The sequence below is a fragment of the Rhipicephalus microplus genome, chromosome 1, assembly GCF_043290135.1.
Source record: "Rhipicephalus microplus isolate Deutch F79 chromosome 1, USDA_Rmic, whole genome shotgun sequence".
NCBI classification, from domain to species: domain Eukaryota; kingdom Metazoa; phylum Arthropoda; class Arachnida; order Ixodida; family Ixodidae; genus Rhipicephalus; species Rhipicephalus microplus.
In genome coordinates, this window is record NC_134700.1 from 221,130,851 (window position 1) to 221,153,476 (window position 22,626).

Consider the following 22,626-nt stretch of genomic DNA (forward strand, 5'->3'; position numbering starts at 1 on the left):
TGTAGCATCACACAGCCTCGGTGCTTGGTGGGCCTAACACTTAATGCGCAGTTTGTTATTACACACAGCTGAGTAGCTCTATTGCTCGTTAGCCTGGCGTACTTAGATAAATTGTCAAACAAAGACAATGCACCATCACAACCGGAGAGCTTCGCTAAAACGTGGTACAACATTACACGCAGATATCGCCAAGGGCTTTGTAAAGTATGGACCAAATTATACAAAGTGACGTACTTTAGTTAATCTCTCTATCGCTATGTTTCCGAAGTGTACACCTCACACACACACACACACACACACACACACATATATATATATATATATATATATATATATATATATATATATATATATATATATATATATATATATATATATATATATATATAGTTATGAGACATTGGAAGAGAACAGGAAATAAATAAGACGTTTTCTTAAACAAAATCGCGTACTTTATTTAATATCGTTATTTTAACATCGCTTTGAATGCGTCCAGAAAGCAAGAAGCTCTAATGAACAGATCTGCTAAATTTCTTCCGAGTGTGCGCTTGTTTACGAGAAATATCTCTTAGTTCACTTGCGTCATCTTAAACAGCGTATGCGTACCCACTGGGTGCCGCTTTGAATGTCTTCCAGTTGTGGCATGATTCTAATCCACGTTTTCGCCAAACATGTTCTTGTTCATATTAATAAGTAGCCTGAGTACTTATGTTACCCTCGTTTTTCCCGGGGTGGGCTCCTGGTAAGGCTGCGGTGCTAGTGGTCATGGCTATGAGAGACATTGAGAATATAGGAAAAGCTGACGGCATCTTGCTCAAGGCGACGTCATAAATATCGGATACAAAATCAAATATATCTCATACAATAGTTTAGAAAGAAAGCCCACACCGGCAACCGCTTCCAAGTTATATCAGGTACTATAACTAATGTTTACAGTAGTTTTAGCACGTCTGTGAATGTGCTAGCGTGGGATGCTGTAACGCTATTTATTTTTATTTTTTATAACATACCGCAGACTAGAATTCGGTACTTGCAGGAAGAGCACTGATTATAAATATAAAACGGGAAGTCCAATACAAAACATCAATACAGTTAGACCAAACAATATACAAAGCTCCAAACCATAGCAGGCTATGTCCAAACATAATGCACAAAGAACACTAATATGTAAACAAAAATTAACTTAATATCAATATATAAACACGGTAACACGAAGATAATAAGAATCAAATGCAAGGAATACAAAGAATACGGTGATACAAAAATAGGACAGTGGTAATGAGCTACCTTTTAGGAAGCTTCATTCATATAGTTCCACTCCGTCAATGTTCTCGGGAAGAAATAATATTTGTAAGTATCTGTCCTTGAAAAATGAGGGGTTAATGCATGTGTGTGATCGTGAGGTGTACGTCTCGTGGACGGGGGGCGGGGGGGGGGCACATATGACGCGGGGTCTATGAATAGTTCATGATTAATTAACGCTTGTAGAAAGTTGAGGCGAAGCTTCTGGTGGCGTGTTTCGAGCAGCGGGATGGTATTTTATATCATGAGCTGTGTGTGAGAATCGGTGCGCTTACACTTAGAGTAAATAAACTGAACAGCTTTTCTCTGGATTTTATCCAACATTTTAATGTTGTGCCAAGTGTATGGGTGCCATTTAATACAAGCGTATAACTCTTCTCGGTACGAATGAATGTCCTGTATCGAAGTAATTTAATGCTGGCAGGTGAACTGCGAAGGTTGTGTTTTAGGAAGCAAATTTACAGAAGAAGGAGGAACAAACATTGCTAATATGAGTGTTTCACGATAAATTGTTCGTGAATGTTACACTTAAGTGTTTGTAATTTCAAACTTCCGTAAGGGGTGAAGCGGCCAGTGTGTAGGTATATTTTCGTGGGGTTTTCTTGCATGTTATACGAAGACCTACTGTCTTGTCCTTGTTTAAAACCATGCCTGAACTGTCACACCAAGATTGTACGTTCTGCAAACTTATTTCGAGCCCTATTTGGCCATGCACTGCAGATATTTGCTTTAATGAAACAGGATTGTTCGCAAACAACTTTATCTGTGTACCTGGTGTAACGACGGTGACAATGTCATTTTTATAAACAAAAATAATAGTGGACTCCGGACGCTGCCTTGGAGTACACCGAATGTTACTGGAAGACAGCTCGAGTTTATACCTTCAATAGCAACAAAGTGCACCCGATCTGAATGATAGGCTTCTACCCAAAAATTATAATGTTGAAAGATTGTAATCTCCAAGTTTCTGAATAAGTTTATAACGAACTACTTGGTCGAATGCCTTACTGAAATCTGAAAAAGGAGCGTCCACTTGACCATATTATCTATACTTTTCGCAAATGAATGAATTACAATTAGCAGTTGTGTCATAGTGGGATAGCCTTTCTATGAAGTCGTGCTGGCAATCTGTTAAAATTGAATTTCTTTCTAAAAACTTTGTGATGTGGTTGGCGATAATATGCTCAATTAGTTTGCAGCAAGACGAAGTTAATGATATTGGTTGATAGTTTTCTACCGATGAATGATTTCGCTTTTTAAAAACAGGCACCACTCGAGCGGTCCTCCAGTGTTTGGGCACTTCAGACGATAACAAGGAAGCTCGAAACAGTATTTAAAAAATCGAGCAATAACTTCTGCATATATCTTCAGAAACGTATTTGGGATATAATCTGGGCCACGTGATTTCACTGTTTTTAAATTGAAAGGCATTGACACAGTACCATTGTATGAAATAGTCTACTCCATGCGCCCCTAAAGCACTCGAATAAAACAAGTTAACTACATCTGAGTGGAATAAAATGCTGTGAAAGTAGTTGTTGAAGTGTTGAGCGATTTTATATAAGCTTTTTTTACAGTAGTTTCGTCAACCATTTTACCAGTTTTTACCAGTACATTTTACCAGTTTCGTCACCGGTCTCTTTTTTTTCGCTCAAGTAGCCCCCAAAATTTTTCCGGTGCATTTTGTGAAGCCAGAAAGTACCGTCTTAAAGTAGTAGTATTTTGAACTGCAGACACCTGATGACAGTTTGCTTTTCAATTCACTGATGAATTGCGGCGGGGCACAATTCTTTTTGCTCCATTTAAGTTGGCGCTTTAACTGTAGTATATTACGAGTCATCCACGGCGATTGTTTGTAGATTATTTTTGTGTTAAAACATCACGACCCACTTTACGCACTTCTTTTTTTTAAATAAAATTATGTGCCGATTACTGCACAGCTTCGTGAACGATGTTATTCGATACATTCATTTTCTTTTCGTCCAAGTGACGTGATCGCGTAAGCAACATGAGACAAGTGTCTGCCAACGTACAGCATTTACACGGTGTATGTTAGCTCGCTATAGTCAGTGCAGTGTTCTTTTCTTTAACCTTAGCGAGCGTCTCCAGACAGTTTGGCAGCTGTAAAAAGATTGAGAAATATGCTCTATGCGAAAGAAGGGGCCTCCATCTCTGATATGTTGAGAACTTTGAGGGGCTCTTTTTGCGCTCTTTCTTCTTCGGGTACCTGCAATCAAAAGAATAGGATAAAGTGTCATGTGTCGTGTCAGAAAATCGGTGCAGCACTTAGCTATATGGGCAGAAGTGACAGTGGTGCAGGAATGAGCTCTTAAATGAGGACTATTTTTTTTTTTCAAAGCTGTCGACACGTAAGGGCGCTTCCGCACAAAACAACACGGGTGACGCCGAACGCAACTGCCGTTGCACAGGTGAGTAGTATGTGGAAGTTTATATTCGAGAATGTAGATTTAATTTAATGCAATATTATATACGGCTGAGCGCTAGACAGTCGCATTAGCTTCATTTCAGCGAGTTTCTTCAGGTTAGTTGCCTGAAACTCGCAAACCTTACCTAACGAGACAGAATAAACGAAGGATTAACTAACGTTAGAAGTACTGCGAAAGAAATTCGTGACAGTTTTTAGCAGCAGGTGGTGGTGATGTCGCAGCAGGCGATGTTCAGGGAGAAGTTACTGCTCTCGCGTCATCAAAAAAGATAAAAAGAAAAAGGAAAATCTGACTAGCATGCAACAGGTATTAGCGGAATGAATTTCCTTAAATATCTTAATATCATCAACGTATACAATTGGAAATACTACTACTACTACTACTACTACTACTACTACTACTACTACTACTACTACTACTACTACTACTAATAATAATAATAATAATAATAATAATAATAATAATAATAATTCTTATGATGACGACTATGACGCTTCATATAGCATGTGCCCCACCACGGTGGTATAGTGGCTGAGGTACTCGGCTGCTGACCCGCAGGTCGCGGGTTCAAATCCCGGCTGCGGCGGCTGCATTTCCGATGGAAGCGGAAATGTCGCAGGCCCGTGTGCTCAGATTTGGGTGCACGTTAAAGAACCCCAGGTGGTCGAAATTTCCGGAGCCCTCCGCTACGGCGTCTCTCATAATCATATGGTGGTTTTGGGACGTTAAACCCCACATATCAATCATATAGCATGTGATTTCATATGAAGGGCCTACTTGAAGCTGCATGACAAGACACTGGAGCGTCATATCTCTTGGTAGTTCAAACGTGAACTTATGACCAGCGCCGTTTCCACTCGTAATACTGTAAACGCGAAGTTTTGCCGAGATGCGTTTGTGGCGGTAAAGACCTCAACGGGAAAATTGGTAAGATTCGAACTCTCTGGTATGCGAACTTGTATCTTGTCAAACAAAACAAAGCACCACAACACAGGCGAGTACGGCCGTCTATCGTCGAAATTTGTTCCATACGTTCAAGCGCATTGTCTTTTACACATGCGTTATCCCGCATTCCAGGGTAATCGCTTGCGCTCGCGTACTTCCGATCGCACACGGATGCCCGCCGACCTCGTACTTGCGTCGCGCGAAAACATCCCGGAGACTTCTCATACATAAGAGTCTGGCTTACGCCAAGAGACAGCTTCGTAACATTTGATAGCTGTTCAAAGACAGGGCACCGAAAAAAAGAAAGCTGACTATACCAGTGGCACAGCCAGAGAGTGGCACACCAGATCTACGCCCCCTCCCTCCAAAATATTTTTCGCCATGGCATACAAAATAAAAAAGTCACAGCATATCCACGAGGGGAATGATGACAAGTGTGGCGAAGCGAATGGACAATTGGATGGATAGGCCGAAGGACGGACGCATGGATGGGCACACGGACGGCCACACGGGCGGATGCAAGGACGGACGCACAGATGGACGGATGGACGCATGGACGGACGCAGGGACGGATGGGTGGACGCACGAAAGACCAGATGAACGCACGGACGGACGGGCGAAAGCACGTACAGACGCACGGGCGGATGCACGGATGGCAGCGCACAGACGGACAGACGGAGAAACAGACGCATGGACGAACGCAGGGACGGACGCGCGGTGTTATGCCTGCGAGTCCACAGCGAACGTCCATGCCTCTGAAAAAGGCAATCTGTGTCAAGGCCAGCACGCGAGCCCGCCTGACGCGATGAACAACTCAACGTCGTCATCACGCGACGGCGCCTTTCTGCCGCGCACGTGCAGTGAGTCACCTCAGCCAGCGAGCCGGTGCCTTCCTGTCTGGCGAGTCTGATGCAATGCGTGGCGACGTCACTCGTCATTGGGTGCAGCCACGTGCAGCGCAGCGGCTCCAGATTCGATGAGAAGACGCGGCCCAGCGGCGACGCCATTGGAGGAGTCTGACCTCACGACCAGCGGCGCTTCTGGTTGGACATTTGGTTACTCAAAGAATCCACCCGGTGCATATAAAAGAAGCCCTGCGGCGCGTCGCGAGCAGTTGAGCTATGTGTTAGCAGTAGACATATGTGTTAGAGAGGAGAGGCTCGGCTGTTCGGGTCTCTAAGCTGTCGGCCCCAGTGCCGAATTTGTAACGCCTCTGTATATATGCTGTACATAAACCTTGTTTAACTCACCGTCGTCTCGTCCGCTCGTCTATCAGCTTCGCGCAGAAGCAGTCGCGAGCTGAGAAACATACGCTACCAAACGGCTGGTGACCTCCCCGGCGGAGTTCTAAGCAGTGGCGTCTTCGGGACCGTGTTGGCGTCGCCGTCTTTCGAAACAGTGGTTGCAGCGGTGAGATTCGTGGCGCCCTTCGTAACATCATCGGAGGAGCGCTTCGCGACAGTGGTTGGCAGCCGCCGGATCGGCCGGCGTCAGCGACATCGATGCGGTGAGTGTCTGATGTTTTCCCCTCAGTTCACCAGACTACTCTAGCTCAGGTTATAGTAGTTTAGAGAAGGCCTGTGTGAAGCATTGAAGTGCACTTTGATCGTTTCAAGCAAAGACGAAGTGCTTTGAAACCAAAGTTAATGCGGAGGGGGTAAACAAGGGAGTGTTAAAAATTGCTTGCGCGTTTTGCTAGTAGACTTATAGTGGATACGGCAAGTAAATTCTCAACAGATGCAAACTGCAAGAGGCTAGTGTGAACGACGGAGAACCTTAAAGTGAGGGAACTCATCGAAATTTGTGAGTAACTCGGCATTACTTTGGGCCGTGCGAAACGAAAGCAAGCGATCCTTGAGATCATCAAGAATGAAGGAGTGTCGGCTGAGGAAGTCGATGAGGCCTGGGAGGATATCAAAGCACGCCGCGAGGAGGCTGAAAGACGAGAAGTAGAAGCTCGCGAACGTGAAGAAGCTGAAAGACGAGAAGTTCGCGAACGTGAAGAAGCTCAAAGGCGAGAACGCCGTGAGGAGGCCGAGAGACAGGAGCGCCTTGAGTTGAAACGAATAGAATTGGCAATCCTACAGTGTTCGCAGGCGCCTAGCGTAGCTTCTCCGACGATTCAGGTCAGCGGTTATAGAATTCGGGACCAAGTGCCACCGTTCGTTGTAGGCGAGTGGACGGAACCTCAGACACGAAATTCTCCGTGTGAGTCATTTGAGCAGTCACTCGAGCGGCCTGTCGCCGAAGCGACTGGCGTGGTTTCCGTAGCAGGGGGAGACGACATAGCGCCATTGAGTCAGAGCGAGAGGGGTGCAACGCTCTCGCCTGTTGCGGAAAGTTGGAGTGAGCTGTCGAGGGTTGATCGACAAACGCTCATTCGAGAGCAGCGTGAGGACCTCTCAATAAAAGCGCTAATGGAAAGCGTAAACTTAGGAAAAAAGAAAATGAATGTCTCTTTTTTTGAGAAAGCAGGGCTTTTGTATTGAAGCTACACAAATGCGCAATGTCGAGAGTATTAGCAGCTCTTGGTGCCACAAAAGTATCGTCGCCAACTATTGGAATAGGCGCATGAAAACGCATGGGCAGGGCATCTCGGCATAAGAAAGACCAAGGCGAGAGTTTCCCTTGAGTTTTATTGGCCGAAATGCTGGAAGGATATCGAAGATTGTACGCTCATGCGACACTTGTCAAAGAGCGGGGAAATCCGCGGACAAGTGGAAGGCACACATGAAGCTTTCTGCTACCAATTATGAAGTGAAATTATGAAGGCGGCTGAACAAAATTTACCACAGTAACTTGATGAAACCACACGTTCAACGTCAAGCGGTCGTAAATCTGCTTTCGAATGCTTCAGAGGAAGAGGGAGCAGCACTTTGGAGTTCTAGTGATGGAATCGAAAGGGGATCGGAGGTAATCTTGGAGCAGTTGAACCTAGAGCCTAGGTTAAGTGAAGTCCAGAAGAAGGACCTGAGAAGGAATGTTTCTTTGTATGAGAAATCTGGACTTCCCTATTTTAGTCACACAGATGTGCCATGTGGCAAGTACGAGCAGCCCTTAGTACCACATAGGTATAGTCGCCTGAAAGTGGCCGGTTACTGAGGTGGAGCATGATACTCCAACAGCACAACTTTGACGTTTGCTACAAAAAAAAAATCTAAACGCTAATGCAGACGCATTGAGCCGTGCGTTTAGTTAGTACCTTCTCCATCTTTCGGTATCTAGCTGGTGATTAGGGGCAAAATTTTGACCTCATCTTGACCTTAGTTTAGCGCTCTCGTCCAGAATGAGCTAAAGGAGCCAACCTTATGTTCTATTCTAATTCGTTACGTTGCTGTACGTGTAAAAAAAAATGAGTTCTCATTTTAAGAGTCTTGTGTCCCACATGTGCCTCTTGATGTAGAGGGAACGAAATTTCGATAGACACGTAGCTAGGTATATGTTGTAATATACTTTGTCTGGTGTTCTGTCGGACGACCGAGTGTCGTGTGTTGTCTGTATGTATGTGTCGTGTGTCGTCTGTTGTCGAACCGTTCTTGACAAGTTGCAGAACCATTGACAAGTGCTGAGACCAAAGATCGTCAGAAGAGACGAGCGAAGCTGGCCGACAAGTTGTGGCGACAAGCCAGTGGAGCTGGGATCCGTCCTCAAGAATGGGATATGTTCCCAAAACGGAATCTGGAGCTGCATTCGCCCGATGGCCCTGGAGGCGAACCTGGAGGGACCTGGCGAACGAGCGCGCCTGGCATCCGAGCCACGTGGAAGCAGCTCGTCTTTCCGGCGCATTGTCTGGCGGCGGGGGTGCTGTTATGCCTGCGAGTCCACAGCGAACGTCTATGCCTCTGAAAAAGGCAATCTGTGTCAAGGCCAGCACGCGAGCCCGCCTGACGCGATGAACAACTCTACGGCGCCATCACGCGACAGCGCCTTTCTGTCGCGCACGCCCAGCGAGCCCGTCGAAGCAATCGGCGCCTTCCTGTCTGGCGAGTCTGACGCAATGCGTGGCGACGTGACTCGTCCTTCGGTGCAGCCACGTGCAGCGCAGCGGCTCCGGATTCGATGAGAATGACGCGGCCGGCGGCGACCCCATTGGAGGATTCTGACTTCACGGCCCAGCGGCACTTCTGGTTGGATATTTGGTTAGTCAAAGAATCCTCCCAGTGCATATAAAAAAAAATCCCTGCGGCGCGTCGCGAGCAGTAGACCTATGTGTTAGAGAGGAGCGCTCGGCTCTTCGGGTCTCTAAGCTGTCGGCCCCAGTGCCAAATTTGTAATGCCTCTGTATATATGCTGTACATAAACCTTGTTTAACTCACCGTCGTCTCGTGCGCTCGTCTATCAGCTCTGCGCAGAAGCAGTCGCGAGCTGAGAAACTTTCGCTACCAAACGGCTAATGAACTTCCCGGCGGAGTTCGAAGCAGTGGCGCCTTCGGGACCGTGTTGGCGTCGCCGTCTTTCGAAACAGTGGTTGCAGCGGTGAGATTCGTGGCGCCCTTCGTAACGTCGTCGGAGGTGCGCTTCGCAACAGTGCTTGGAGCAGTGAGATTTCGTGGCGCTCTTCGTAACGTCGTCGGAGGCGCGCTTCGCAACAGCGGACAGACAGGCGCATGGACATATGCATGAATGTACGGACGCACGCATGGACGGATGGATGCATGGACGAACACAGGGACGGACTCACAGATGGACGCATGGACGGATGGATGGACGGAAGCAAGTACGAACGGACGGACGCTTTGCCCTACTCATCATTATTCACTACATAGATATGCTGTGATTTTTATTATTTATCATACTACAAGTAACGTCCTCTAGTATCGTACCATTTCCATTTTTCAGCGTATATGAATTTCGTTATATGTAGAAGTACCGCCCTCCACAGCCGGTTCAAGAACTAACGAAAGGAGGCTACATAGGATTACGACGGGACGCTCAGCCCCTAAAAATGACTTTTTTGTGGGTGTTATCTTCAGTATGCAACTTAATATCGGAGCTTAAAATTAACTGAAAGGTTCGAATCCCTTTGCTGTGTGTTGCAGACTGGCAATTATCGAGTATTGCATCCACTGTTACGTTAACCGAAAACTGTAGGAAATGTGATCACAGGTCAGCAATATTATTTATTTATTTATTTATTTTGCGAATAATACGTATACATCAGCGGTATACATAAGGTTCATCAGCGAGGTAAGGCAAAAAGAATGCCCCCCTTCCAAATTAAAGAGGTCCCCCCCCCCCCCCGAAAACAATTTCTGCCTACCTTGACCGATGCGAATAAATATCGACTACTTTTCAACACAAATCGATAGGAAGAAAGACCAAAAGGAGAAGTACCGGAATATATGAGAGACATTCAATGTTTTTAATGCTTCTCTCAAGGCATGATCACATATTAAATGCGAAGCATTTCTTGGTGAACTTCGGTGACTGAGTTTATCTATCTATCTAGCCGGTTGCGTTTCGGTGCCCTCGATCTCACCCCCATAACTTGGCGTGAACCAAAATTAACATGGGAGGGCAAGATGGTTTGACGAATATGACGCTTTTTTTAATGAGAGCGCACTGCTTAGACGCGAACAGAAACACAGGGATAAGCGCTTACTACCAACTGAAAACTTATTCGGAAAACTAAGAAGTATATACTGACAGATGGAACAGTGTCATGGCATATACGATAAGACCAAATCATGGACCAAATCAACAGAACCGATAAAAGATCTATGTACGTCAGCCCTGTTGCGACGCGCACCTCCGACGACGTTACGAAGGGCGCTCCGAAATTTCACCGCTGCAACCACTGTTTCGAAAGACGGCGACGCCAACACGGTCCCGAAGGCGCCACTGCTTCGAACTCCGCCGGAAAGGTCACCAGTCGTTTGGTAGCGTAGGTTTTTCAGCTCGCGACTGCTTCTGCGCAGAGCTGATAGACGAGCGGACGAGACGACGGTGAGTTAAACAAGGTTTATGTACAGCATATATACAGAGGCGTTACAAATTCGGCACTGGGGCCGACAGAGACTCGAAGAGCCAAGCTCTCCTCTCTAACACATAGGTCTGCTCTTAAATGGGTCCGCTGTAAAAAGGGGTCTCTTTCGACGCGCCGCAGGGCTTCTTTATATGCCCCGGGTCCAACCCAAACGTACAACCCGAAGCGCCGCTGGTCGCGAGGTCCGAATCCTCCAATGAGGTCGCCGCTGGGCCGCGTCCTTCTTTCTCCTCAAATCTGGAGAGGCTGCGCTGCAGGTGGCTGCACCCAAGGACGAGTGACGTCGCAAGGCATTGCGTCAGACCCGCCAGACAGGAAGGCGCCAGTTGTTTACTCGACGGGCTCGCTTGCTGAGGTGACTCACTGCACGTGGGCGACAGAAAGGCGCCGCGCATGTTTACGCCGTTGAGTTGTCCGCGTCAGGCGGGCTGGCCTTGACACAGATTGCCTTTTTCAGAGGCACGGACGTCCGCTGTGGACTCGTAGGCATAACAGCACCCCCACCGCCAGACAATGCGCCGAAAAGACGAGCTGCTTCCACGTGGCTCGGATGACAGGCGCGCTCGTTCGCCAGGTCCCTCCCGGTTCGCCTCCAGGGCCATGGGTAGAATGCAGCTCCAGACTCCGTTCCGGGAACACATCCCATTCTTGAGAACGGATCCCAGCTCCACTGGCTTGTCACCACAACTTGTCGACCTGCTTCGCTCGTCTCTTCTGACAATCTTTGGTTTCAGCACTTGTCGATGGTTCTGCAACTTGCCAAGAACGGTTCGACAACAGACAACACACGACACAAGCAAGTGCCCTCGGTCACCCGACAGAACACCAGACAAAGTATAGTACAACATATACCTAGCTACGCGTCTATCGGAATTTCGTTCCCTCTACATCAAGAGGCACATGTGGGACACAAGACTCTTAAAATGAGAACTCATTTCTTTTTACACGTCCAGCAACGTAACGAATTAGAATAGAACATAAGGTTGGCTCCTTTAGCTCATTCTGGACGAGAGCGCTAAGCTAAGGTCATGATGAGGTCAAAATTTTGCCCCTAATCGCCAGCGAGAAACCGAAAGGTGGAGAAGGTACTAACTAAACGCACGGCTCAATGCGTCTGCATTAGCGTTTAGATTTCCTTTTTTGTAGTGAACGTCAAAGTTGAGCTGTTAGAGCATCATGCTCCATCTCAGTAACCGGCCACTTTTAGGCGACGATACCTATGCGGTAGCAACAGCTGTTCATACTTGCGACGTTGCACGGGGGAACAACGATACGGTTTGCTAGGGATTGGCTCCTCACAAGTTAGCTCTATATCGTGTTCGATCACCGTCGTGTCTCCGGGACGGTCCGAAAGCACGTATCCAAACTCGGAAACAATCCTTTTCAGGTCCTCCTCCTGGACTTCACTGAACCTCGGCTCTAGGTTCAACTGCTCCAAGATTACCTCCGATTCCCTTTTGATTACCTCACTAGAACTCAAAACTTCCGCTCCCTCTTCCTCTGAAGCACTTAAAAGTAAATTTACGACCGCTTGACGTTGAACGTAAGATTTCATCAAGTTGTAAATTTTGTTGGGCCGCCTTCCTAATTTCACCTCATAATTCGTATCGGAAAGCTTCGATATTACATTGGCGGGCCCTTCACAATAAACCTCAAGCTTGTTCCTTTTGGACGGCTGCAGGAGCATTACCTGATTATCAACTTCAAAAGCGCGCTTTTTCGCCGATTTGTCGTTATACTCCTTCGACAACACTTGTGCAGCTTTCATGTGGCTTTCCCCTAGCGCTTTAATCGAGAGGTCCGCACGCTGCTCTCGAATGAGCGTCTCCCGATCAACCCTCGACAGCTCGCTCCAACTTTCCGCTACAGGCGAGAGCGCGTCAGCCCTCTCGCTCTGATTCAATGGCGCCATGTCGTCTCCCTTTTCTACGGAAACCGCGCCGGTCGCTTCGGCGACGGGCCGCTCGCGTGACTGCTCACATTACTCACGCGGAAAATTTTCTCTCTGAGGTTCCGTCGAACCGCCGACAAGGTCACTTGAGAGTTCACCGCATTGAACCAGATCAAGCTCCTGCGAAAGCTTCCGCGCTTGCGATCGCGTGGGGGCCATGTACGCTAAGTTGGGGAAGAACGATTTACCCTGCTCTTTGAGAAGCTGCTCTGAGTTGTTGGAGAAAAGATAAGGAAAACGATTGTTTAGCGCGGCAGACACAGCCGCTTCGGTGCGAAACTTACCGAACGGGCCTTCAATGACAACCGTGGCGATTTGTAAGCAAACACTCTGCTCCTCGGCGACTTGCCTGATTCACGCGCATTCTCCTGTAAAGCCATCCGGAGACACCAATGAAGGATGGACAACATCCATGGTTGCCGCTGAGTCTCTAAGTGCTCGGCACGTTTTCCCGTTCACCCTAATTTCTTGGAGATACGGCTCCAATAACCGCATGTTTTTTTCTGATTCTCGGATTGTTGCGAAAGCAAACTTTTCCCGACAGTTTATCGCGATGTGCCCTTCCTTTTTGCAGTTGTAGCAGATTAGTGGCTTCCGTGATTCAAACGCCCGTGTGGTATCAGTGCGTTGTTTAGGAACCTCACTCGATTTCTCCGCTTCTGTTTGCCCTTCCCCTACACTGTCCTTCGTAAGAGACGGGTCCTTCTTGAAATTACGGTGCGGAGCGGGTTTCCGTTGATCAGGTTTCTTCGGAAAGCCCTCTTTCCTTTCATCCTTTTCGACGCGCACTTCCCTGCTATGCAACTTTCGGCGAGTATAATACTCCTCAGCTAACTCTGCTGCCTTGTTTAGCTGTACTTCACCAAGTCTGTCCTGCAGCCAAAGTTTGACATCCTCCTCGATGCAGCGGTAGAATTGCTCCAATGCAACGCGTTCCACCACTTTATCGCGGTCGTCATAAACACCTTCGCCCTTGAGCCATTCAATTAAATCGGCTTTAAGACGAAACGCGAAGTCAACGTGTGACTCATTCCCCTTTTTAGCATACCGGAACCTTTGCCTGAAAGCCTCGGGTGACAACTTATAACGTCTCAAGAGCACTTCCTTAACCTCGTCATAGCTCTCAAACGCTTCCCTCGACAAGCAAGTTATCGCGTCGGACACTTCGCCGGGAAAAAGAGCTAACAGGTTCTGCGCCCAAAGAGACCACTCCAAAGCATTTCGCTCACAGACGTGTTCAAACTTGACGAGATACTTCGCCATGTCCTCACCTACTACGAACAGTGGCAATTGGTCCCGAATTTTATAACCGCTGACCTGAATCGTCGGGGAAGCTACGCTAGACGCCTGCGAACACTGTAGGATTGCCAATTCTAGTCGTTTCAACTCAAGGCGCTCCTGCCTCTCGGCCTCCTCACGGCGTTCTCGCCTTTCAGCTTCTTCACGTTCGCGAGCTTCTCGCCTTTCAGCCTCCTCGCGGCGTGCTTTGATATCCACCCAGGCCTCATCGACTTCCTCAGCCGACACTCCCTCATCCTTCATGATTTCAAGGATCGCTTGCTTTCGTTTCGCACGGCCCAAAGTAATGCCGAGTTCCTCAGAAATTTCCACGAGTTCCTTCACTTTAAGGTTCTCCATCGTTCACAATAGCCTCTTGCTGTTTGCCCCTGTTAAGAATTTACTTGCCGTACCCACTATAAGTCAACTAGCAAGACGCGCAAGCAAATTTTAACCCTCCCGTGTTTACACCCTCCGCATTAACTTTGGTTTCAAAGCGCTTCGACTTGGCTTGAAACAATCAAAGCTCACTTCAATGCTTCACACAGCCCTTCTCTAAACTACTACAACCTGAGCTAGAGTAGTCTGGTGAACTGAGGGGAAAACATCAGGCACTCACCGCATCGATGTCGCTGACGCCGGCCGATCCCGCAGCTGCCAACCACTGTTGCGATGCGGGCTGATCCCGCCGATGCCACCACTGTTGTGACGCGCACCTCCGACGACGTTACGAAGGGCGCTCCGAAATCTCACCGCTGCAACCACTGTTTCGAAAGACGGCGACGCCAACACGGTCCCGAAGGCGCCACTGCTTCGAACTCCGCCGGAAAGGTCACCAGTCGTTTGGTAGCGTAGGTTTTTCAGCTCGCGACTGCTTCTGCGCAGAGCTGATAGACGAGCGGACGAGACGACGGTGAGTTAAACAAGGTTTATGTACAGCATATATACAGAGGCGTTACAAATTCGGCACTGGGGCCGACAGAGACTCGAAGAGCCAAGCTCTCCTCTCTAACACATAGGTCTGCTCTTAAATGGGTCCGCTGTAAAAAGGGGTCTCTTTCGACGCGCCGCAGGGCTTCTTTATATGCCCCGGGTCCAACCCAAACGTACAACCCGAAGCGCCGCTGGTCGCGAGGTCCGAATCCTCCAATGAGGTAGCCGCTGGGCCATGTCCTTCTTTCTCCTCAAATCTGAAGAGGCTGCGCTGCAGGTGGCTGCACAAAAGGACGAGTGACGTCGCAAGGCATTGCGTCAGACCCGCCAGACAGGAAGGCGCCAGTTGTTTACTCGACGGGATCGCTTGCTGAGGTGACTCACTGCACGTGGGCGACAGAAAGGCGCCGCGCGTGTTTACGCCGTTGAGTTGTTCGCGTCAGGCGGGCTGGCCTTGACACAGATTGCCTTTTTCAGAGGCACGGACGTCCGCTGTGGACTCGTAGGCATAACAGCCCCACCCTACCAACGCCTACTGTGCTTTCGAGTGATTACTTCACTCCTATGGCATCTGCTACTGTCTAAAAATGCTAACTCCTTATCGGACAGAGCTATCGATGGTTTGGTCACGCAAGTCTGGTGTTCACGTGCTATGTATGCTGCCTCAATTATAAGCTTTGTGCGCTCCTCTTTGTGTTTGTAAAGTACGACTGTCTTATCAAACTGTACTTCACAGCCACATCTAGTGACATGCTAGGCCAAAAAAAAAAAAAAACCATCGTTGCCGCTGCGAACTTTGCACGCATGCTCAGGCAATCTGTCGTTGATGCATCTTCCAGTTTGCCCAATATAACAGGCACCGCACCAAAGTATGATCATGTAAACAACGTTGCTAATGCAATTGACAAAACGGCTTCGGTGCTTTGTTTTGCACAGCTGTTTCTTGTGTCTAGCGGCACATGTCGGCCTAGCCAGCTGAGAAAGCTTGTGTGGCGCAGAGGAAACTACACGCACTCCCATGCGTTGCCCCACCTTTTTGGTTGGTGACGTCGCGATTCCTGACTTCGTGCAAAAGACGTTAAGCCTAGGCCCAAAGTTCGCCTTCGTGAGAAGCCAGACCCCCCTGACCTGTTAGCCATTGTTAGAAGTATATCTAGTCGTGTTCCCAAGAACCTGAGCATAGCAACCTGATTGTGGAAGCTGGCTTCCATTGAATGAACACAAGAACGGTCCATTGCATGAGCGAAACACGTACTCACTATGCCTCTTTTGACTAGTTTACGACTAACGAGCCGACGTGCACGGCAGAAGCGGTTTTCCCGAGCGTGGCTCATACGCCCAGCAGGTGTATTCTGCCCTAAACGTAAGCTTAAGGTCAAGAAACCTGATGGACGAGTTTTCCGGCATTTCATGTGTCAATACAAGAGGATCAAGGCATTTCATAAAGAGCGACAACACATTGGTGGCCTGAGACACGGAACCTTGCAAATCACACTTCACTATGACTAAAAAATCAACAATGAACCTAAACACTTTTTTTAACTGCAGTGCTCACTAACTTTTGATTAACAGCGCTGTCCAACTTCGCCAATAACAAATCGCTCAAACGTGGGGCCAGACATGACCCAATCGACGCGCCCTTTTTCTGAAGATACACAGTGTCATTCTACTCTACATATGTGGAGCTGAGATACATGTCCAATAAGCCTAGAAAAGCACGTGCGCTCAATCATGTGCTGTTCTCAAATGACACTCCACTAAACTGGTGAATGCATTCTTCAATACAAGTGAGCAACGCATCATGAGGCAAAGAATAATAAAGATCTTTTACATCTATTGAAAATGCATGAGACCTGTCTGACACTCTTGTCGGAAAAACTTGATAACAACACCCGACTTCTTAATTAAAAATGGGTCATTAATGGTGAAAAGTTTCAGCTTGTCTTGCAAAAGGACCCCTACATTCTTTCGCCGGGAAGCGCACTCAGATATTATAACTCTAAAAGGTACATCAGGCTTATGTGATCTAGCTGAAAAAAAATTAAATCCAGTGAAAGTTTATCACACTTATCTACACTTTTCACTAAACCTAGGAAGTTGAGTTCTCGGCATAGGTCCTTTGCTTTTGCCTCACTTTTCGCAAATCAATGCTGGCGAAATTACCAAACACAGAACTAACGGCGGACTGCACTTTTTCGAAAAACTGACTTTTTCTAAGCACTGCAAAACCTCCCTCTTTATCTGAAGGCACCGCGCACAGATCATTGTCGATTAGAAAGTTTATGGTCCGGCTTAAAGGCATGTGACTACTGACAGGCTTACCGCGTTGAAGTATGTCAAGTCCTTCCGAAATGCACCAGCTAGAGTCTTCTTGGGGAACACGACTAGATATACTTCTAACAATGGCTAGCAGGTCAGGGGGGTCTCGCTTCTCACGAAGGCGAACTTTGGGCCTAGGCTTAACGTCTTTTGCACGAAGTCAGGAATCGTGACGTCACCAACCAAAAGGGTGGGGCAACGCATGGGAGTGCGTGTAGTTTCCTCCGCGCCACATAAGCTTTCTCAGCTGGCTAGGCCGACATGTGCCGCTAGACACAAGAAACAGCTGTGCAAAACAAAGCACCGAAGCCGTTTTGTCAATTGCATTAGCAACGTTGTTTACATGATCATACTTTGGTGCGGTGCCTGTTATATTGGGCAAACTGGAAGATGCATCAACGACAGATTGCCTGAGCATGCGTACAATGTTCGCAGCGGTGACGATGGTTTTTTTTTGGCCCAGCATGTCACTAGATGTGGCTGTGAAGTACAGTCTGATAACACAGTCGTACTTTGCAAACACAAAGAGGAGCGCACAACGCTTATAATTGAGACAGCATACATAGCGCGTGAACACCAGACTTGCGTGACCAAACCATCGATAGCTCTGTCCGATAAGGAGTTAGCATTTTTAGACAGTAGCAGATGCTGCAATTTCTCGGCAATGTTTGTAACTATACGCAGTTTCCATTATCTACCTTTGTCTTGTATGTGCTTGAATTCTTACTTATACATTTTTAGTTGATTTATGTTGCCTTCGTTATTTGCGCATCTGACACTTGTTTCTTTTTTTTGTCTTTTTTTTTTCTTGTGTGTTATAAAATGTTGTACCCACCCCCTCTGTAATGCCCTACGGGCCCTGAGGGTATTCTAATAAATAAATAAATAAATAGGAGTTAAGTAATCACTCGAAAGCACAGTAGACGTTGGTAGGGTGGGGCTCACGTACATAGATCTTTTATCGGTTCTGTTAATTTGGTCCATCATTTGGTCTTATTGTATGTGCCATGACACTGTATCATCTGTCAGTATATACTTCTTAGTTTTCCGAATAAATTTTCAGTAGGTAGTAAGCGCTTGTCCCTGTTTTTCTGTCCACGTCTAAGCAGTGCGCTTTTCAAAAAAGTCATGTATCACCAACTCGCCCAATAAACAACATGGACGAATACTACGCACTGGTCAATACATGAATAATGTCACAATGCCGTCGCGTACGTCGTCAAACACTTTCCGCCAGACAGTGGCACATACCCACGGGCGGGTACGTGCCGCTGGTATGCTGGTATGTGGCACAGGTGATTGACACTTAGTATCTACCCAGGAACGCCGAGAACACACATGGGCAATTTTAACGCGTGAGCATTAATGTTTTTAAATACCCGACCTCGGTTGCGTCGACCCGGCGAATGCAAATAGTAACTCTCAGGGTCCTAGCTGGAATTGATTGATTGATTGATTTGTGGGGTTTAACGTCCCAAAACCACCATTTGATTATGAGAGACGCCGTAGTGGAGGACTCCGGAAATTGTGACCACCTGGGGTTCTTTAACGTGCACCCAAATCTGAGTACACGGGCCTACAACATTTCCGCCTCCATCGGAAATGCAGCCGCCGCAGCCGGGACTCGAACCCGCGACCTGCGGGTCAGCAGCCGAGTACCTTAGCCACTAGACCACCGCGGCGGGGCCCTAGCTGGAATCGAACCCAAGCATTCTGCGTGGCAATGAAGCATTTTACCACAGAGCTACGCCAGGTTGTTTGGGAACTACTTTTCAAATAGACGCCAATCTTCGTCAAACGTCGATAGTGGTTGCAATGTTGCCTACACAATTTTATAATTATTACATATGTATTCATTTACAGCCGTCACGTCGGGTTAACGTCAATTGTGGTTAGGTGCCATGCGCTAAAGTTGATTTATGTAGCAGTGCCTAGGGCCAGCATCCTCGCCAGAATCGGCGCTTCATATCAGCTTCTGGCGTTACTAGTACGCATGTCCCAGTTGGCATCATGGTGCAAGTGCGAACAACTGGTTATGTAAACATCTTCGACTCTTCGGCATAGGTCTGTGTGTGCAACATTTGTACATATATTTAGCGTCATTTCATGACGCGTCGCTCAATAAAAAATTTGCAACACGGTCACCTTCCCTCCGCATGCTTCGAATAACATCGATTCCCAGGTACGCGGAATCTACCGAATTCTCGATTGTCACACATATTTTTTCGGCATAAGTATACCAACCAGTTCAACAAGCAATCGTGCCTAAATATCAAGCGCCGACGACAAACAACAGCGGGCGTGCTGGAGTGGCGGTTATGACAGAACGAACGTCTGTCATGTCGCGTGCATAATTATGATGAAGTGAGGGCTAATCACGAGGCAAACACAACACAGGTGGTCACGCGATGGTTGATACTTGGCGAGACAAGAAAATAGCGCATATCCTATGCCCAAACGACAACCTGTTTATGAAGCATACGGTGACGGGTGATTACTGATGAATTTTGACCAGCTAAAAGTTGCTTGACATGCCTTCAAGTACAAATAGCTGTTTTAGAGACGTGTCATGATGAAGTCATCGCTAACCCGCATGAGCCTCCGCATATTCAGCTTTTTGAGCAGTCCTATTACATAAACACCAGTTACATGGCATTGAGGCACCAGCCTGTTGATCAGGCATAAACGAGGTGCTTGTTGAAGATGTTTCTCGTTAGTTTTTTTTTGTTTCCTTTTAAAAAAGTGAAAAGAAAGGAGCCTATTGAAAAAAAACTGTGCACAATGGCAGTAGGTGACAAGTTCTGTCGCATGCAGCGACATTACGTTGCACATCTTCCAATAAAAAAAAACAAAGATGGCGCAATTTCATCGCAAGGACAAAAATAAATGCGATAGAATAAAAAAAACTGCCTCCGTACCTGCATATAATCTTGAAATTTATATATGTGGATAGAGTGAACAAAATATTTATTTAATGCTCTGCGCAAGAAAATCGGTGTATGGTATTCCGGAGGCGCTGCGTTAGTGCCTCGAGCGTGCAGCGAAGGCGAACGAGCACATCACGTCACATCACACGTGAGACATGAGCACCATCTAGCAGTTTTTTTTTTTTTTGGAAAACAAAGCGCGTGGCCCTGAGACGGGCGCCCGTCTCAGAGGTGATAAGGTGTAGAACGCAAGGCGACGGATAGGTGCCACCACCGTGTCGTCTTAGCAAAGCGTTGCAAACACTCGCCTTTTCGTGCAAGCGTTGCATCGTCCGGGAATTTTTACTTTTTTTTCTGAAGAAGAAAAAGGAGACAGCAACACGTCTGCCTGTAACACAATTTCATGTGGTTATAAAAACAAATTTTATTAGTTTTGCGAACAGCATGAAGAGGAAAAATCGTGGCAGACAACACCTATGTCAGCTGCGTCGTCTCATCCGTCCTTCCTTGTCTACGTTCGCTGTTATGGTTCGCAGTTCACGCGCATCGGTGGTAGCGTGACCACAGCAGTCCCGGCCATCACTAGGAGGCTGCAAGTTTTTACGTGAGAAAGGTTTTCTTTTTTTTTCAATGTGCTGCGGTATCTCGAGTCATCACCCCGTTTCCTGAGACACCACACCACACTACACCTTAATTAATGTTGCTCTCGTAGCAAACCTCATGAGTGATATGCAACCGAAACCATTGTTCTCACGTTTACTGTTGGTGCGATTCGCGTCTTTTCATTTTAGTCCCAACACCTATTCAACTGTCATCAACGGATCCATAGATGACGAGCGGTCCGCCGCGGTATAGCAGTGGTAGTAAATGCTCCGCTCTTGACGCGAAGGTCGAGGTTTTGATCCCGGCCGTGGCAGTCCCATTTGAATGGAGGCGAAATAGTAGAAGACCGTGTACTGTGCGATGTCAGTGCACGATAAAAAACCCCAGATAGTCTAAATTTCTGGAGGCATCTACTGCGGCGTCCCTCACAATCGCAACATGGCTTTGGGACATACAAAAACAAAGATAATATTAGGTGACGAGTTGAATGCCTAATCATCCCCAAATGATAGCGGAGTATCTTAGCGCATAATATTGAAGCATATCACTTCATCTAGAGCACCATGTGTTACATGGGATTCAAATAAAAATCGTCGTTTTTCATTGTTTCATCTGGGACAACAGCGGGAACGCCAGATACGATGTATCTGACCAACAAACACATTAAGAAATACGCTGGTAGAATGTTATTACGAATTTCAAAATCCACCCTTAATTGTTGTTAATTGCCTTCTCATAAACGTTTCACCCACAAACATAGATCAACACCCACTTCATTTGGGTAAATTACGCCTGCTGTGGAGGTATGTGGTGATAACTCGAGATATTCGAGAGGTAATCACTTCCTGCTAAGAAAATAATTATGTGCGCCCACTGCGCCACACGAATCTTCATGTTAAATAGCCGCCGTCACACGAGACTCACCTTGAGCAGTTTCGTCTTACCCCAGAGCTGGAGGAAGACCTCACTCGTGAGGGGAATGTGTTTCGCAATGTTCCTGTTGCCTCCTGCATCGAGATGCACATAAGACAAAGGGTGACTGTTGATCAAACTACATGAGCAAACGAACTCGAAACATCGCAATCCTTCGCAAAGGTGACGCCAACAATAAGTTGTATTCGAAACCCCTGCGTGTAGGACTTATGATTGCACAACGTTACAATTACAACGTAGGCTGCACAACATAGGAAAGAGAATACAGGCGCATATTGCCACGCACGTTTCCTATTTTCACCTTTGTTTGATTTGCTTTTCGCCCACTAAGCCTTCGTCTGGAATGCTCAGAGCAAACTGCGCATTATTGTTCGAGAACGTTCGCGATCATTGTAGATCGATCTAAGATTGCCCGCTAGACGCTAACACTCGAGATATTTCCAGAACTTGCGCGATGACCAGTGATAAGGCTGGAATATTCGATGACACTTTTATAAATGCCGCCGCGCTTCACCACTTGTCAGTTGATCGTCGGCTAGTTACTAACCTGTGGCGATGCTGACTGCGAGTCCAATGGTGACAGTCAACAAGGAAGCCATGAGGCCGCTCCAATAGCTAGACAGCCGGTAGAGGGGGAAGATGTCGCGCTTGCTGCTCCGACACATGGGGAAAAGGAAAAAAATGACAGATGATCTAAGTTAATGCGAAAATCAAGCATGAACAGAAAAACAAGGCATCAGTAGCGCTATCGAGCGCTACTCATGTATACAATGATCGTACTCGCTCAATGTACTACCACGACTAATTAATTAGTTATTGTTCATGAACCAAGTAGCACAACGGCAAGTCAATCACATGAAAGTGATTCCTCAGTTATAACCAAATTCATGTCATGTACCATTAGCAGTTTAATAGTAACAAACTACTTGGAAAGAGCATTGCCTATAGCAACGCCTTTAAGTTATTAGCCTGCATATCGAGCTACATTTAAACGATGCCGAG

General features: G+C 47.0%; 1 protein-coding gene and 1 long non-coding RNA gene across 5 annotated transcripts in view; one reads left to right on the forward strand and one right to left on the reverse strand.

The window, feature by feature from the left end:
- LOC119159634 (uncharacterized) overlaps nucleotides 1-22,626 on the forward strand; it is a 33,778-nt gene that overhangs the window by 692 nt on the left and 10,460 nt on the right. For both annotated transcript variants that reach the window (XR_012894658.1, XR_012894657.1), the window contains exon 2: nucleotides 3,662-3,731. This is a non-coding gene — a long non-coding RNA (uncharacterized LOC119159634). The remainder of the gene's footprint in view (nucleotides 1-3,661; nucleotides 3,732-22,626) is intronic.
- The window catches only part of LOC119159633 (sodium-coupled monocarboxylate transporter 1), a 76,070-nt gene continuing 53,873 nt past the window's right edge, over nucleotides 430-22,626 (reverse strand). For 2 of the 3 annotated variants that reach the window (XM_037412448.2, XM_075891416.1), the window contains 3 exons: nucleotides 22,172-22,275; nucleotides 21,616-21,698; nucleotides 20,493-20,678 (listed from right to left, as the gene is read on the reverse strand). In XM_037412448.2, coding sequence (XP_037268345.2) covers nucleotides 20,568-20,678; nucleotides 21,616-21,698; nucleotides 22,172-22,275 — 298 coding nt within the window. In that variant the 3' untranslated portion in view covers nucleotides 20,493-20,567. Of the gene's footprint in view, nucleotides 3,530-20,492; nucleotides 20,679-21,615; nucleotides 21,699-22,171; nucleotides 22,276-22,626 lie in introns of those variants that run through there. The other variant, XM_037412449.2, reaches the window with a different exon arrangement.